General features: G+C 36.6%; 1 protein-coding gene across 1 annotated transcript; it reads left to right on the top strand.

Moving 5' to 3' along the window:
- The first annotated feature begins 6643 nt into the window (after positions 1–6643).
- On the top strand, positions 6644–17603 carry SM29 (spicule matrix protein SM29). Its single transcript, NM_214639.1, is given in 3 exon segments — positions 6644–7167; positions 15798–16034; positions 17408–17603. Coding segments are annotated over 3 exon segments (789 nt in total). The 5' UTR covers positions 6644–6811.
- Positions 17604–18233: the final 630 nt, after the last annotated feature.

Raw genomic sequence — 18233 nt, forward strand, 5'->3', positions numbered from 1 at the left:
TTTTTGCATTGTATGTTTTATATGATTTATTTAATTAATTAATTTATTTATTATTGTTTTTTTCTTTCTTCATTCATTCGTTAAATATTTACAGAAATGGGGGTGTAACATAAAGAGATAATTGTATATTTTAAATAAGAGTCTGACCTTAGTCTCAGTTCATTCGTTTTCAACACACTTGAAGCTATTACGAACAGTTTGAAAAGAGGAAACCCCTTTTCACGTTAATCTCGAAAAATAGATAGAGTCATCATGTAAAATTTAAGTGGTAGGGCAAAACCATGAAGAGTTACGAAGAAGAGAAAGAGGTGAAAAGAGAGAGAAATACAGGGAAGAGAAAGAGAGAGAGAGAGATAGATAGATAGAGAGAGAGAGAGAGAGAGAGAGAGTGTGTGTGAGAGAGAGAAATAAAGTGGAAGATAAACATGGCGCTTGTAGTTCTGCCAGGGGTTGGGGGAGGGAGAAAAATCGACTAATTCTAATTAAAACTAAAACCATCATTTACAAGGTGACTGGCAGGACAAGACGACGAAAAAAAAAATTCTAATATAGAGAGAAAGAGACAGAAAGACAGAGAGGGACACAGAGAGAGAGAGAGAGACAGCGAGAGAAGGAAAGAGACAAAGAGAGAGAGAGAGGGGGGGGGGGGGGGAGAGAGAAAAAAGAGGGAGGAGAAGAAAAAGCACTGGCATTAGCGGTCATACCAGGGGTTTCTTGGTTCAACATTAGTTTGTATATATTACCTTTTGGGGGCCCATGCAAACTTCCTCTGTAGGATGCACAGGAAGATGTCGAACCTATTTTAAGCTCCATACTTGTCCTGTCAGATAACCGCTTTTTCATACATTTCTGGGGGAGAGGAAGAGGATGAGGGATTGTCATACTTTTAAAATAAATACCAGCAAGGCCCAAAACGTCCCTCCACAATTATTCATATACTGTTAATACCTAAAAGTTAATCAGTTTTCGAGATATGAATAAGGACTAGAGCAAAGAAAATTTAATTGACTTGTATGAAAGGGATGATGGGAAAGAGAGCAGAGGGGAAAACCTTGTTTATACATTCTGCATCTAATCAAATGCTCTCATCTGTATTTTATTCGGGGCAAGTTTTTATCAAACAGAAATTCTTTACTGCGTAAATTGGTATCTAAAATCAAAAATTGTTAAAGACAAACTGTAAAAGAAATTGTTGAACATATTTTGGGAGAAAATATAAAAAACAACAAGTGAATAACGTGATAATCTTAACCAATCGATCTGCCTGCCCCTCCCCAATCAATGTCTCAGGCTAAATCCTTTTTTGTTAATGCCCCCCCCCCCCAACGTATCCTCCACCCATCTGTCTCTTTATCGCGAGCATGTTTTGGGTTCAAATGATTGTCTGTTGGTGCAGATTTACAAGTCCCGTTGTCTTCATCTGTTCGATTGATTGTCTCTCTCTCTAGAACCATCGTCAATGGATGTGCAATTAATGTGTTCAATTTGCTTAACGGAAAACGCATCATTATACGCGGCCATTAAAAGCCACCGGAAGCTGGGGAAACTAGATCGGTGTAGCTGGCCGGGGTAAGATAGCACTTTGGGGTGTTAATTAGAAACTTACTGATCAGTGATCAGCGCTAACATCCGTACTGTTTCGAGTTTGCGTTGCGTCTGTATTTGAATTTGAATTTGAATTTATTGAAGAAAAGCAACGAATATACACGAATTAAATGTGTTGGCTTATATAACATACTTTTACAAACGTATGTTTCCATGTACATGAATCTAAATTTAATACGTTTCTCTCTTTTACAGTACATCATCATATATTTGAATAAAGTTAATATGCTAAATCCGCCCAAACATAAATTATATACCGTGTGAGTCAAAAAAAAGTTTACACCTAGAAAATTACTAATTATTTAAAAAATCATCTATGAACAGTTAATGATTATACATCTAATGAAAGCGTGTTTTATCCCAAATCATTTTGTACCATTTTTGTGTGGTATGTGTTCACGCTTCGATGAACAGGTGGCATTGTTTGCGAGAGTGCAGAAATCGACTTGCGCCAAAGTGATGCCTACAGTATGTATTATGTTGGAATTAGCAGAGTGAGAGAATGAATTGAATGTATCAAATGAAATGCATTGCATATGTTTTTTTGCAAAGGGCAAAGTCACACACACCCACACACACGCGCACAAATGTTCGTTGATATTTTGATATTTGATATGTGTGGCATGATTAATTTTGTTAGGGATGTTATTTGGATCTGCAAAGACCGAATTAATACCCAAATCCCAATAGTTTTATTCAAACATCACATAGGCATCTTTGGCGCAATTCGATTTTTGCACTCTCGCAAACAATGTCTCCTGTTCTTCCAAGCGTAAACACATACCACACAAAAATGGTACCAAGTTATTTGGGATAAAACACTCTTTCATAAGACATATAACAGTTTAATGTTCATCGATGATTTCTTTAAATAATTAACAATTTTCTAGGTGTAAACTTTTTTTTGACTCACACTGTATAGGAGGGATACATCGTAGGACGGACACTGATGACTGATTTGTTTGTAGCCCTCTGTTGTTTGTCGGAAAATGAATAAGATGAGGAGATCGAGGATAAAGGCAAGTGACGACAAAGAGCTGGTATGCTCGATAGGATAACAATTCGCAAGATCATGATGCGAGGTACTGAAAGATAATAGCTTAATAGCAATACTGCACCGAACAAACAATCCATGCCTGTTTTTACAAATTTATATACATCTTACAGCGTCATTTATATAGACGGACATGTAGTGAGAAAATGAGGCATGAAGTAGACATGGCCATTAGCAGGACATTTTCGTGTCTTGTTAACGATTGAAAAATATAATTACTGCCCTCTACGTACTTTTGGATGCAGTTGAAACTTAGAGGCCTCCCAAGAAACAATAGGTTTAATCATTAATCATTAGTTTAAATAGTTATATTGTTTTGAATTTAGGGTTAGGATTAGGGTAAGGGTAGTATACCAGTTGTTATGATGTGCGGTTAATGTACCAAGTAGGGTTATATATAGATGTCGTGTTAATACAACATGTATGGTTACATATACTGTATATATATATATATATATATATATATATATATATATATATAAATGATTATTAAAATATATCTAAGATGTTGGAAAGAAAGGTTGAAGTAAAAACCCAACGGGACGGGAACGTTAAGACCTACATGAATGTATTAGATTTGCCTATTAACAGCAAGTTAACTAAGCTCCACCCCCCCCCCAAAAAAAAAAGAATAAATACATAATTCAGAAAAAAAGTCAATCAAATACAGAGGTGGAAGAGAAAATATCGTGATGAAATAGAAAGTTTAACATTAGTAATGCTGGCAATGTGCAAAATAAATAACTGTTGAAGTTATTTGAAAATGTTGATTATGAATGAATATCCATAATTATCATCGTGTGCATGATAAGGTTTCAAAATCATACAAATAAAATGATAATCGGACTCAATATTGCTTGAAATCGAATACAATGAAAAAGTACTGCACACACATTTGGGTACATGGGACTAACCAAAAAGGTGGTGTCAACGTCTGCGTCAAAGATTAAATTATTTTTGGATTCAAAAACTAATTTATAAAATAAATCAAAGGCGATTCTTTTCATGCAACATAGCTACAGTGATATTCTTCAACAGGACCATAAAAAAGAGTTCGAAAATTCCACACATTATTTTCCACCTTCACAGGAAACACAACCTTCTTTTTAACCAGGGACTTGGGATACACTGTTTTAACCTTCTTATTTTTTTTTTACGGACTTGGTGGGAAAATTCGGTAGACGAAAAGAAATCGAGGGCTCTGTTTCGTTAAACTTGTTAGTAATAGCAAGTTGCGATAATTGTTAAAAGCTATTAAAATAGTGGCAGTTAATTGGCTGAGAGCAGATTAGTCATACAAATTTAGTTATATATATTTAGTTATATATAACAAGTTTAATGAAGCAGGACCCAGATCAAAAGCTAAAGAATATTCCAAGAAAGAAAGAAGGACTCTTGAAATAGAATGATCTTACCAGGGAAAAAAATATGTATCATATAAACAATTCTACATTCAAATGAAACAAAATTAGCTTAAACAAGGCTTTCATTAATTCAGGACAGACAATATGTAAAATAGAATTTCCACAATTCAAAAGATTAACGGTATTATCATGAATTCGCAAAAAAATACCTACATCTGGAAAGAAGTATATACAAATATATGAATAATGTGATTCATCATCGCCAACATTCATCACAAACTATTATATTGTGGTTTCCGTCATGATTCCAAGGGGATATAGATATCTATTCATGTGCCAAACATAATGTTATCATTTTGAAAAAGCAGTAACGTTTCGCAGTTTTTACTTTTCTTGTCTGGGTTTCTTTTAACATGATAATGGTTGTCAAACATATTTGGTGATATATAGTAGTCGGATTAATTTTTTATTTACGATAATCATTTTTTAATTATAAAACAACATGTCTTTTACGTACATTTTGTTATCTGTATCGAATCTGCATGTGAAATGTGAAACCAAAAGACTCAAACTCAAACTCAAACGTACATAATGAGGAGGGACGGGGCACACGATGTATCAAATCTAGGTTATTTGATACACCATGAGAAGGATACATGCCCCTCCTGAACCCCCTGAAGTCCCTTCCCTTGATCCGCCACAAAGATTATCTGGCTTTCTATCCTTAGATACCAGTAAAGTACAGACAATCCGATGATCCAGATTTGCATCCGGTGTATCAAGTTTTCGGACCAAATCCACTTTTCACAAAATCATGTTTCCCTCACAAAAACATCTATTTATCGTTACTCAGCTTTTTTTTGATAATGAATTAATTTTATTTTAAAATTTCCCCCTAAAAGGTAACATATTTGATGTATTGTGAGTATGAATGAATATGAGAGAAGCGTATAATCCTATTGGTAATTGACCTGCAATAGTTAAACGAATCATCTCCCTAAAAGAAGAAGAAAACAACTTATTATATGACTTATTAATCTTTAATACTTTCGAAAAATGAAAGGAGCTTGTTTTATATTCTTGTGTCAGCCAGTAAGCTTCGTTTTTTTTTGGTTTGGGTCGTTTTCTTTGACTGCTTTTGTTTCTGTTATTCTTATGTTTATCTGTGTGTTGTTTTTTGCACAACATTATTTAAAGATCACTGAAGCCTTACACTGGGCTGAATTAAATATTAAAAAGGGAGAAAAGATGACCGAAAACTTGTGTAAGATGACAGGAGAGGCATATACACTCTAAGAGAAAGATTCTTACATGTAAGAGAGATATAGATAGAAAAAGGAAAGAAAGGGAGAAAAACAGAACAGAAGTTAGAGGAAGTGAGAGTCGTACCTCGAGAACGTGGGTGAGGTAGAGTGGCCTTTCAAAGTTATGCCAAATGTGTTAAATATAGATCCGGGGGCCACAAAAAGTTAACAAACCTTTCAGTGAATGTCATAGTACCCCAACCAGAAAGTGAGGGGGGAAAGAGGACTAAAAATGAACTCCATTTTCCCCTCTCTCTCTCCGTCTCCAAACTTTAGCCAAACTTCTTTCTTGAGAGAGTTGACATATTTTCCATATTTCTCCTCATTCGACACAACATCGCGAGCGATGATTGGTGAATTCCCCTCCTGAAAACACGCCTTCCGTTAGTCAATTAACTCACTCTTCGCTCCTCCCGTTTTGACTAAACTAGTCTCTTTTCTCAGACCATTGATCCATAAAAGTCCGAATTCCTGAACGCTAAGAACAGTATGCAATATCGACACATGAACGGTTTGAACTAAGTGGTCCAAAGGAATGGCCATTTACAATGGGAAAAGCTATGAACTAGGTTTTTTACGTAGTTTTGCTAAAATCTATTTATTATGTTTTCAAATTCTGTCTGAAATATGTCGACTATATAGCGCGTATTTTAAGCATTAGGGTATTTTGACTTTCGGCATTTTACAGATAAATCTTCTTGCAGTTCTTTTGTGCCCTGAATTTTCAATCATTGATATCATTGTTAATTCATATTGAGATCATTGTTTATGTAACTATTAACAATACTAATATAATTATTCTTAATTCTTACTTATAACCGATATTACCAATGACTTTTATAAAACGTTTTTAGTAATATTTCTTTTACTTCATACTTCCTTACATCTAAAAATGTTAGTTGATACAATGTCATACAGGCTTACCAGTATTGTGTGTAATTGTTGCTAGAAAACGATGGAGGGGCCTAAAAAGTTGTGTTCCACAAAAGCAATCAACTTTTAAAATATAGATATGAAATTGTATTTTTCGTGTAAAGCCATAGTGCTTTACCTCCTCACTTGCCAAGAATACTGATATTTTTATCACAATAATGTATCTGGGTTTGATTTGTTTGTAAACAAATTAGGTCGGACGTTACAGCGAGCACACTTTCTTCATATCAAACTCAGAAGATGCGAAAGGAGACTGCGAATCGAGACTACATACTGTGCAAGTTCAACCCTCACGCAGGCCTATGACGCACCTGTTAGATCGTACCCCTCCCTGTCCCCCTCTCGACTGCTGGGCCAAAACGAGACCAGCGAAAGAAACCTCACTTCGCCCTGGATCACTACAGAGGAGAGGACTTCCATCTTTCGTTACATCTCCAGTAAGGAACATCCATAGGAACCCACGTACTGTCGGAGGCAACAGCACATCAAGTGCATATTGCAGGATCTTTGTGGCCCATATCCCAAAGCGGATTGGACAGTGTTATTGAAAAATGGGTACGACGTGTTTAACGATTTTACTGGGGTGCCTGGTCTATGCCCAGGCGCAATTCCCCCGGGTTCCGCAGCAACCTAACCAACCCAATAACCCAGGAGGTTTCCCAAATCGGCCAAACAACCCAGGAGGTTTCCCAAATCAGCCAAACAACCCAGGATTCCCGAATCAGCCGAACAACCCAGGAGGTGGAGGATGGCCCAACAATCCTGGAGGAGGGCAGCCAGGTGCAGGTGGTCCTGGATTCGGTGCAGGTGGTCCTGGATTCGGTGCAGGTGGAAACCCTCAACAGCCCGGAGCCCCCTTGGCTGGCTGTCTACCAGGGTGGACTAACTTCGGAAACTTTTGCTACAAGTAAGTTTAAACAAAAAACGAAAAAGATCTTTAGAATTGTTAAGATCCATTCATTAGAATGCGAGATGTTCAGTTTCATAACAATGAAAGTACCCTTTGATGGGTTGAAAGTAAGTTCCTCCTGGCAAATGCGATTGAAGACATTTCAAAGAAGAACCTGTAAACGGGGCAAACTTCTGAAAGCGATATACAGAGATATGCTCCTCAGCACCTAATGATTTGGATACAAATACATTCGCAAATAAATGGTCTTATCTTTAAACAACCGGTGATCAGGATGGGTAGCGTATTGTAAGACAGCTCCGAAAATTTAACGTTAACATATTTTGTTAACATTTTTGAGTATACATCTTGGTGACAAGTCAAAAAAGAAAAAGAGGAAAAACAAGAGTGACCTGCTTCTACCTGTCGCCTTCGGTCGAAGCCACAAGCGCAACAGGTGTATCTGGTCTTGAAGTTTAAGGGGATTGACAAAGACTAACCGCAAGAAGATCCACTCATAGGCCTAATTTTAACAATTCCATGACCCCTGGAACTCGGTCAGGGTTGAACAAAATTCTTAGGACATGAACAAGAAGTCGGGAACTTGTTGGTAGTTTGAGTAATGATTAATGCTTGAGTTGCATTTCGCTTCAATGACTAAGGATTCAAAGGCCATACATGTTCATGGCCCTCTCGATCAGGAATGAGTTCCAGAGACAAATGAAATTAAGGCTCTTGATTAGTTCTTGACCTACTCGATGGATAGACCGAAAGATACTTCCTGGGACAAACGAAATTTTTGGCCTAGTTTGTAGTTTTTTCAGTGAGATATGCCTGATGTGCAATTTATTTCAATGAATTTTACAATTATGCTTTCCTATCTTTTTTTTAGAGAATCTGAAGGTTCAATGAGAATATAAAGGACAACTTGAATAATGGTAGAAAGTGCTTTGGACAGGCACTGATCTTAAACCGAACTTTAAACTGATCATTTACTCCTTCAATTGATATTGAGCTAGGAAATATATTACCTTTGGGGAAATTAATGAAGTATGCAGAATTTGTGCTAATTTTGGGTGTTGTCAGCTTACAGCAGTTTCAGATAAGCTCTTTGGATCTCTACGGCATCACATCAGCTTTCAATTTTGAAGTGTAGTTAATGTATGTCTGTCAAAGAGATTTTCCGATTTAAAGCATGCTGGATTAATTACGATCGCCTATATTTGAACTGAATTGACACGAAACTATGTTATATATAATCTAAATGATGACTAAACAAGCGTACGAGGTAATAGCGGCAAAACAAAGCAGAGAAGATTTTTTTTTAAATAAGGGAAAACACCTTTTCACGACTCGACGACAAACAAGGGGAGTTTCCCCGCATCAGTTCTCTCTGTTTCCTCGTTCGTCTCAACACTTGGGGTCGACGAAAAAACAAATCACATATTCCTTAACAAAAAGAGGACATTGGCATTTTCCGGTTGAATTATCACCATGAGAATATATTCACACATTTGTGAAGGATTTGTTAAACCTACATCCTGTTAAAGAGTCTTGCGCGAAGTCGTCAGGTAACATTTTCTTCAGTCACCAAAATCGTGAATATTTGGTGAGGATTCTTTCTAGAAGCAGGACTATTTCAAAGTTAAGGTAATGGGTTTCAAATAATATTAAATTAACCTAACATTAGGTAAAGAGGGCACATGTAATTTCGTTTGGTGAAATAATCCTCAATTTAGCGTTTATTCAACCCGATTCCGGGATGTTTATTTTACACTTATTTCTTTTACAATATTGTGTAGAAACTTATTTAGCGCAGATGTATGTTCCTTTTGATCATAATGGGTTAACATTTTACCCGACAGTTTTAATTTGGAGTGTAAGGGTAATACATGTTGCATGTAGCGCATTTTTATAAAAAAAAATTATCATAAAAAATGAGATAGCTAACTGATGAAAGGAAAAGGGTTACCAAAGAAGGAGACAGATTTGGTTAAATGAAAAGGAGAACTTTAAAATAGTTATGGTGTAAGCACAAAATGCATACGTCTGGCGGTTAGACTATCCTATGGCAAATCATTGTTCGGAAGGAAAGCATCACTAAGGAAGGTGTCGTTGTCTGTCTTTTTGATTAGTAATTAGTCATTAATTAAGGAAGTATATGTGCCAAATAGAGGGGCAGACAAACGGACTAGGCTAGCTCTGATGGACAGTTCCTGTAAGAATATTACTGATAAAGAGATATGTAAAGAGAGAGTGCAGTAGAGAGGAGGAGAGAGAAAAGGGGCACAGAGAGAAAGAGAGAGAGAGAGAGAGAATGAGATAGATAAGAGCCAAGGAGATATGAACATGAATTGATATCAGAGTATCTTATTCATATAACTTGTTTTTAGTTAAGTGACCAAGGCTGTAGTACGGCTATAAACTTTATCAGTTTTTAGCCATACCTTTGATGTTCTCGGTAATTTGCTTCAACTTGTTTGAACAAAAGAGAAGGGGGCAGTGGAGACCTCAGAATATCTGTCCATTTTCCGGACGCATTGAAATATAGGGAATGTGTATGTAAACAACCTTTCTACTTAGTATATACATACATACTTTTAACCATGACAAAACGTTCTCTTTAGTGCCTTTGTCATGTCATTACGCACGCACACCCACATCCATACACGCACCAAACAATTTTCATTTTTCGGACGCAGTGAAAAATGAGGAATTTGTATGTATAAAACCTTTTTACTTTGCTTACATATTTTCCTACCATTGTCTTTTGCCATTCTAATTTAGAACCGAAAAACGATCCTCACATCCAGATGTCTATGCGGTATCATGACCGCACCTGACTAACTTCCAAATAGCCCTAGGACCACTAATCCCAATTAATCCCAATTGACATGAGCCGGCTCACAGTTTTATCCACCGATCATACACCTGTTCTAAACCGGACTCTTATCCAATTTATCATAATACCTGTGAAACTGGTTTTACATACGAACATTACTTTAAACCGTGACAATACATTTCTCTTCAATGCGTTTGTCAGGTTTTTGTTTTGTTTAATTAAATAAATGCGTTACTACACTCACTACGCACGCACGCACGCACATACCCACACCCTTACACGCACCAAAGTATTGCGTTCGTTTAGTATTTTCCCCATTTCCTAAAATATTATTTATTTCATATGCTTCAAGAAACATTATTTTTGCATTCAAATTTAATTTTTTTTTTCTTCGTTTTTTTTATTTTAATAAAAGACTTGTAGAAAACAATTTTAACTAGACTTTAACATCCAATGATATCAGGGAAGGTCTATTGTCGCGATTTATAATAGGAATTTGCTTAAATTGACATCTATTTTTGTTAGGTTGCAGTCCACCCGTAACTAGTTTCACATATATATCATATTTAAACACTACCATAGAGTCGCAAAAGTACAAATATAAGGTTTACAAATAACAAAAAAAGTTCCTGTGAGGTCAAAAATAAATTAGAGGCGTAATTGCCGTAACCCATCAAAATTTAGATAAAAAGCATAATAAAACAGAACTAAAAACAGATGTTTGGAGAAAGAAAAGTTATGCTACTCTCTGGAAATGACCTGATTTAATTTCCACCAAGTTAGCGAAACTCTGCTGACAATGTGTCATTACCAAGTATTAATCATCCACAGGATTTGCGACCGCGATTTTATTTTCTTTCTTCTAGTTCTAGGGGACCGGTTACCCCTCTGGCCCCCATGAACCCAGGGGAAGTAGAGGTGGCACGTGAGCTTGAATCGCTGCTGTCAAGCGTGTCAGGGGCATTGTCGTGGAAGAGGGAGAAACCCTTCATTTTTAGAACTCTTCCGGCAAAACTATCATCATAATCAATACATAATAAATAATAAATAATATGGATACTTATATAGCGCCGGTATCCACCAGGCTCTGACGCTCATGGCGCTTTACACATATTAGTCACAATTATGTATGACCGTTGTTTATCATTGACATTGTAAGAAAGGTAAAGAATGTGGGCCCTTTTTCTGCGGCTAGGCTATTTAATCCCCTCCCCTTCACCTTAGAGTGACCTTGCTGGCTTCTTAAGGCATTCACATTTAGCAATCGACCTTTAAATTCAAAATGGCAAATATCCGGTAAAGTTAGTTTATAAATGGTATCATCACAACCGACGTCAGCAAAGTCAAACAGGCGCCAAGTTTGGGGCCCAGAATGAAACACACCTAGATGTTCAATACCTCGACAACATCAATATGGCCGATGCGACTTGAAGATCTGTCAAAAGGAAAATAGAAGTACCTAAGATCTGGTAATTAGCATGTCCATCAAACATAGAGGCCCGAATTCACGAATGAGGTTTGTCGACAAACCTTGGTTTATGTGCGTCATATTAAACGCGTTTCAAACCTACGTTACTTTGTACAAACCTTGGTTTGAAACGCGTCGAAACGCGTCATATGACACACATAAACCTAGGTTTGTCGACAAAGCTCCTTTGTGAATTCGGGCCATTATATGCAACAAATATTCATGTTTATTTAGAAAGTAGTGAATCTTGTCTTCGTCTGTTTGTTCTCACGCAACGACCTTCGTGCAAGTATTTCAACGAATCCCTGTTGAAGCATTTTCCCAGCTCACCCCTTTTAGACTTGTCATTGTTGTTGACATGTGGTGGTTATAATGTCAGGCCCCTTTCCAGAGGCCTAGGCTTTCGGTAGTCCCCCGTTTAGAGCTAAGCAGATTATTCGCGTGCCTTGTTCTATATACGACCTTCCAGAAATCCACATGACACATTTTTAGATCAATTTAGGGGTGATCTGATTCAGATAATGCCAAGTTAGAAGACCTGGGGCTGGGGAGAGATTTTATGCAAACTAATATTATATGTATTTTATGGAGGTGTCGTGGTCTAGCGGATATGTCACCTGACTATGGATCACATGGTTCGCGGTTCGAGTCTCGCCGCGACACTAATGTCCTTTGGCCAGATGGCAAGACATTGATTCATTAACCTACATTTGCAACTCTCCACCCAGGTGACGTAAATGGTACCTGGTAGAAAGAAATCCCTTGAATTCTTTAGCGCCTTATTATGTTACCTATGATACCTTGTATAAGGCGCAGTAGATTATATTGTTTCGATTTGATTTGATTTGATATTCATATAGTAGCTGCGCTATATACATTTACCTATTATTGTCATCATTATATGCAAATAAATCTACGATTACACGGGACAGTCGTAGTTTCAAACAAAGAGTTCACGAAACTTAAAATGTTAAACAACTAAATACGACAATCTTTCTTTAAAGAGATATTATTTTGGACGACGTTTATTCACCGAATTAGCAATATTTGTACCGCTTTAAATAATATCATATATAATGTTGAGTAGAGATGATATATTAAATATCAGTGGGGAATTTTTGGAAACTAAACTGTCAAGATAAGCGAAGGGTTGCAAACAGCAAGACTTTGCCACTTAATTGTTTTAACGATTCCATACCCTTACAAAACACAGTGAGTCCCATATATTTCATAATTATACAATTCCTCGATAACAATTAGACAAGGTTTTTTATAACAAGTTACAATAATTGTTGATTGGATGTGAGCAGAATTGTTACGGATCTGTGGTAGTTGTTATTGCTAACACGTTTTATGAAACCGGGCCCTGAACTCATGCTCGACTAAGCAATGAAAATGTGGAAAAACTAGTTTCAAGCCTATCCACATACAACGGGCTAAATATAGGTCCTACTCTTAATTGAAATAATTCTTCAAAAATTGGGAAAATACCACAAAACATGGATATGCCAACACAGTCCAAGCAGACATTGTTTAAGCACGAACAACTACATAGACACAGGATGACGTCTCAAATCCTGTTCATGAAGTTTGGAATTAAGTGGAATAAATGAATTAGGATAATAAAGCTTGCAGACAATGCAGGATTATAGAACACATATTCATGACAGCTTTGTGTCTCGTGTTAATCAATACTTATTGGAGACAAGTGTTCATACTTATGTTATAAATAGAAAATTAATTGGCCAAGTCTAGCAGAGAAAGAGTAATCCCTGGTAAGGTTGCACGAATGCATTTGAGGGTAATATGACAATGGATTTTGATTTTTGTGTAAAAGGGTATTGGTCTTAGTTATGACTCACTTACGATAATATGTCGCCAGGCTATTACTTTCCTTAATTTATTAATGTTCCTGAGATAATCGTAGACAAATTAAAAGAACTGGATCTATTTTACAAGTTATTTTACAATAATAAGTAAACATTTATACCCGAAAACAAAGCACCAATTGAAGTCAAACAGAGATATCAATTTAAACAAATTTATAATTATGATAACAAAACTAACAAATTATGATATAAATGTTCACATGCTTGATACAAGATATGAGGGGAATATTAAACTGCCCATCGAAACTTTCCTATTTGTCCAGTCTGATCTGAATATCGTGACAATAATATAATAAGGTCCCTAAAAATCGTTTTATCTTTTAGAATTATGTTTCTATTTCCAATTCATACTTTCCAGTTGTTTTGGCTTCTTAATTTCTCACGGTAATTCCTGCCATCTTCTTGATCATGCTCACATTGTCCGATTGTGAACCGTTGCCTATTTCTAGATTTCAGATTGATTCAAATATAAAATAAATGTATTGCTTATAAATTCCTATCCTAACAAACAACAATTCATTAGTACGAAAGGAAACATGAATTTGATGGTAACTACAAGTAGGCGTGCAAATGTTTTATCAGAGCCTATTACAATAAACAACTGGTTATAAGGTTTACATTTAGATTACTATTTCAGTCGTATCAAATAAAAGTGTTATGGATCGTTTTATTTTATACTTTTTTTCAGTTATATAAAATGTACGACTTGTTCAGAGTCTGTTTTTGAAAGAATGAGACGATTTACCGGGATGCTGATAAGTGAATCACCATGCTAATACTAGTCTCAAGAGGGCACTGTTTACCCTAGTAATGAGTCAAACAGCGAGTATGGGAAAAGAGAATTGGTGAGAGTGAATAAGAAAGAGGAAGGAAGTGAAAAGTTAAGGAGTGGAATGAAGTGTAAGAGATAATGTGAAGGGAGAAAAAAGAGAAAATGATGATGAAAAGAGAGGAAAACGAGGAAGAAGAGGAAGAAGAGGAAGAAGAAGAAGAAAGAGACGCAGAGGAGGAAGAAGAATGTGAAGGAATAGAAGACAAACAACAAGAAACGGGCGATTGTCAGAGTATGGCTTCTCGATGTACGAGCTACATCATCAAAAAAAGATTTTTCAAAGCGGCATGTGACCGGCTCTAAATGAAATGACAGTATTTTTTATGTTTTATTTTGTTCACAAAATTGTTATGGTCTGAATCTTACTCGATTTAAGCTGTGTTATATTTGGAAAGTGACTTCAGTCAGACAAAATCTACAACTTTGAAGAAAAAAAATCCGTAGATGGCGCCACGCCACTTCCTACTTTATGTGACTTTCATTCCCCCGAGACGTTTATCGACAACCTCATTTGGGTTAAACCAGGATTGGATTGTGGTCTTTAGTTTTCAACGTGAAAAGAGGAACGAGTAAACAAAATAAAAGTGGGATGTCTTAATTCAATCCATCACTTTCTGTCTTCTAATCATAGTCAAACCTGTCTTAGTGACAACCTTTCTATATAGGCCACCTGTCTAAAGTGGCTACGCATCTTGTCTCCCTTGAAAAAGAAATGAGTGTTTTAGAACCTGTGTAGAAAGGCCAACTGTCTACAGCGGCCACTTTTTCTATTCCCCTTGGGTGGCCGTTATAGACAGGTTCAACTGTACATTTGCCCTTTCTTTCTTTGTTGCTTGTTTCGCTGTTGTAAAGGATTATGTTTTCCGTGTGATCATTCGTAATTATCTGCTAGAGGTTACACAGTTGATTTTACATCTAATTGATGCCCTTGCTGCCGCACAGGAAACGAACGCATACAAAAACTGATTGGTAGTGCTGATTATGAACTCTGCCTTGTTTCTGCATTGGAACATGATTCATATTAGTCTAATTATTTTGTTATACTTGTTTGTTTATTTCTTTCGGGGGAAGAGTTGTTTTTGTTTTACTTTATATTTAAATCTACAATGTAATAGGCAACAATCAGACATGGTTTTTTGTAGGACATCTCTGTTAATAAATGTTCATAAACTAGAAATTTCAATTGCGCCATCTACGCCAAGGAACACAAGGAATAATTTCTCTAAATGAATTGTATGACATTTCAAGATAATGTTTTTTTAATATATCAAAATTGAAGACTTCTATGAATCAATGATATAAACTAATATAGGTACCTTGAAAATAGTTGAGTTGTCTATTAAAAAGTACCTCATGAAGTTAATATATCATATCAATGATTTCAATATATTTATTAAAAGTTCTATACTATTCTGTAATCAAAATAGAAACATTTCTGGAAATATGATTTCCGTAACGCTTGGAATTGGCCTGGAATGAATTATCTCACTTTTTATTTCATAACTGAAAATACGATAGAATGAAAGTCTTCTGACGATTCCTTAATATCCAAAATCATCAAAATGGAAATATTGTCATCTTCATTATCATGTTTTTTTGTATTTCTCCCTTGTGCAGGTACATCTGGCAGAGGCTACCTTACGATGAAGCCAACATGTTCTGCGCCCGTTTCTCCGCACAGGCCGTCCCCGGCCAACGCCCCGGCTTCGGCATGCCTCCTCGCGGTCATCTCATCGTCACAAAGGATATGATGCATAACAAATTCCAACACAACTGGCTGAGATACACCGGTGGTGGCGCCAACAAAATCTGGATGGGTCTCGCCGAGCTGCCGTCCGCCCCCGAAAGCAACCGGTATGTTGAGAATGCATTTAGTTTTTTGTTAGGGGAGGGGGGGGGGGGGGAGTGGTAACGATTCAACATCACAACGGCACTAATATCCTTTTGCAAGATATTAACCTGCACTTGCTACTCTCCACCCAGGTGTCAAATGGGTACCCGGTAGGATGCGGCCGTCATTATTGGTCAAACAGTTTATGAGTGTCAGGTAACGCCTGGCTATAATGCTCCACAGGGAGTGGAGATTGTGCACACAGTGTGTGCGGGCAAGCACTGAATCCAATGACCGGGGTAATAGTATATTTGTAAAGCGCTTAGGTACATTTGCATTAAGCGCTATATAACAATTAAATATTATTATTATTAACATCAACAAATTAAACAAATCAAAACCGGCATTTTCAATTTCCCCTTTTGTCACCTTTTGTGTGACCATAACAATGACTTTTTACAACATCTAAACATGATTCCTGGCAACGCAATGAATAACAGTTGGGTGCCAAAACTTCCTTTAAATAGACTCGTGTTAGTCTTTACGACTTAGATAATTAATAATTTCATCAAAAGGCTTATGAAACCTACTTGATATTTGGTGCAAATGTCTTCATGAATACAAAAAAGAGAGCAAAATCCTTCATTGACAGTGGGGGAGAGGCGATAAGGTACCCAATTTAATAACGAAATCCAGCATACATTCTGTATAAATTGTAAGTCCCAAAACACATGTGATAATCTCTTGTAGGGAATTTAGGAACTTAGGCCCGTCCCTCCCCCTTCAAAATAACTTGGATTGGACTTTGGGTTAAATATTGAGGGAATTGTATTACGTATTACATTTCAGCAGACTTTGCCTCTCCCATAAAACACGTTTTGCCCCGCCGACCTCCCCCCCCCAAAAAAAAAAAAATAAATAAATAAATAAATAAAATAAAAAATAAATAAATAAATAAAAAAAAAAAAAAAAAAAAAAAAAAATTAACAAATGTTTAAAAATGTTTTTAAAAAAGTAGGAGAAAGACCACCATTGACCTTAGTTGACAATCTGATAGCGTACTACGAAGAAATATTACTTTAGTGACGAAAACATCGAATAAGTTCAACGTTTTGTGGTCTATTGGATACGTCAACGGACTCTGGATCACATGGTCCGCGGTTCTTTGGCAAGACATTAATTACATTTGCCAATCTCCACTCTGGTGACGTAAATGGGAACCCGGTGCGAAGTGATTCCTCTATGCAATAGCGCCTTTAGGTTCGTTCGGCTAATGCCGGCATCATTATAGTACAGCGGTTAGAAAAATGAGTACGAAGGGTTATATAAATGGTGCTATTATTATCATCATTATTAACTTTCTAACATCAATTTTCTTTTGCATTTTCTTTCCTAGATACTTCTGGGCTGATGGAACCGAATTCTTTTTCACACGCAATTTCGTCTTCAACCGCTTCAAGCCCGACCAACCGCAGCAGAACGCTCACCGTCAAGCGGTACACAGCTTCAACAACCGACCGGATAACTCTTGGGTAACGACCAGCGTCGAAACGGAGGTATCCTTCATCTGCCAATACCAATACAAATATTAAAGAACACGTTGTTTAACCCACTGTCTACTGGAACCGAGTAATCCCTGTATGAAACCTATGGGGACGAGAGTATTCGGTTTTCAACGGGTTAACTATTTCTGTTTCAACCGCTTCTTTTGGACTTGACGTTATGAACTTTTACCTGATTTCCCCCCTTCAACATCTCGAGATGGACACGCGAATTCATCGCAATTTTTTTATTCGGTGATGAATCCGAAGGCATTTCAGTGGATTTTTTTTACAACTGGAACTTACCACCAGGCCACTGCGATAGTCGAATATTGGAAATTCCACAGGATTTTAAGACAGATTCTGCTTTCACACGTTAACATTTTGTGTTATCCAAGGACTTTGTGCTCGCTTGATATGTATATACGGACAATATGAATATCAACGTGTGTTTCGCCCGATTTTGGCCGATTGTTTCCGAACCACGCCGAACTGCACCGAACTATTTTGATCTATCCTTTTTTAAGCATTGTTAAACTGTTTTAATACGTTTTCGGTAGATTTTTATTAAAGATAAATGTATTTGTAATGGATTTGTATTAGATAAGTTTCAAGAATTTTAACAAGTTTTCTAAAATTCCACGTAAAAGACATTTGTTTTGTTATTTGAAAAGCACAATA

Source organism: Strongylocentrotus purpuratus, unplaced genomic scaffold (genome assembly GCF_000002235.5).
Source record: "Strongylocentrotus purpuratus isolate Spur 01 unplaced genomic scaffold, Spur_5.0 spur5_scaffold_17, whole genome shotgun sequence".
Classification (NCBI taxonomy): Eukaryota; Metazoa; Echinodermata; class Echinoidea; order Camarodonta; family Strongylocentrotidae; genus Strongylocentrotus; species Strongylocentrotus purpuratus.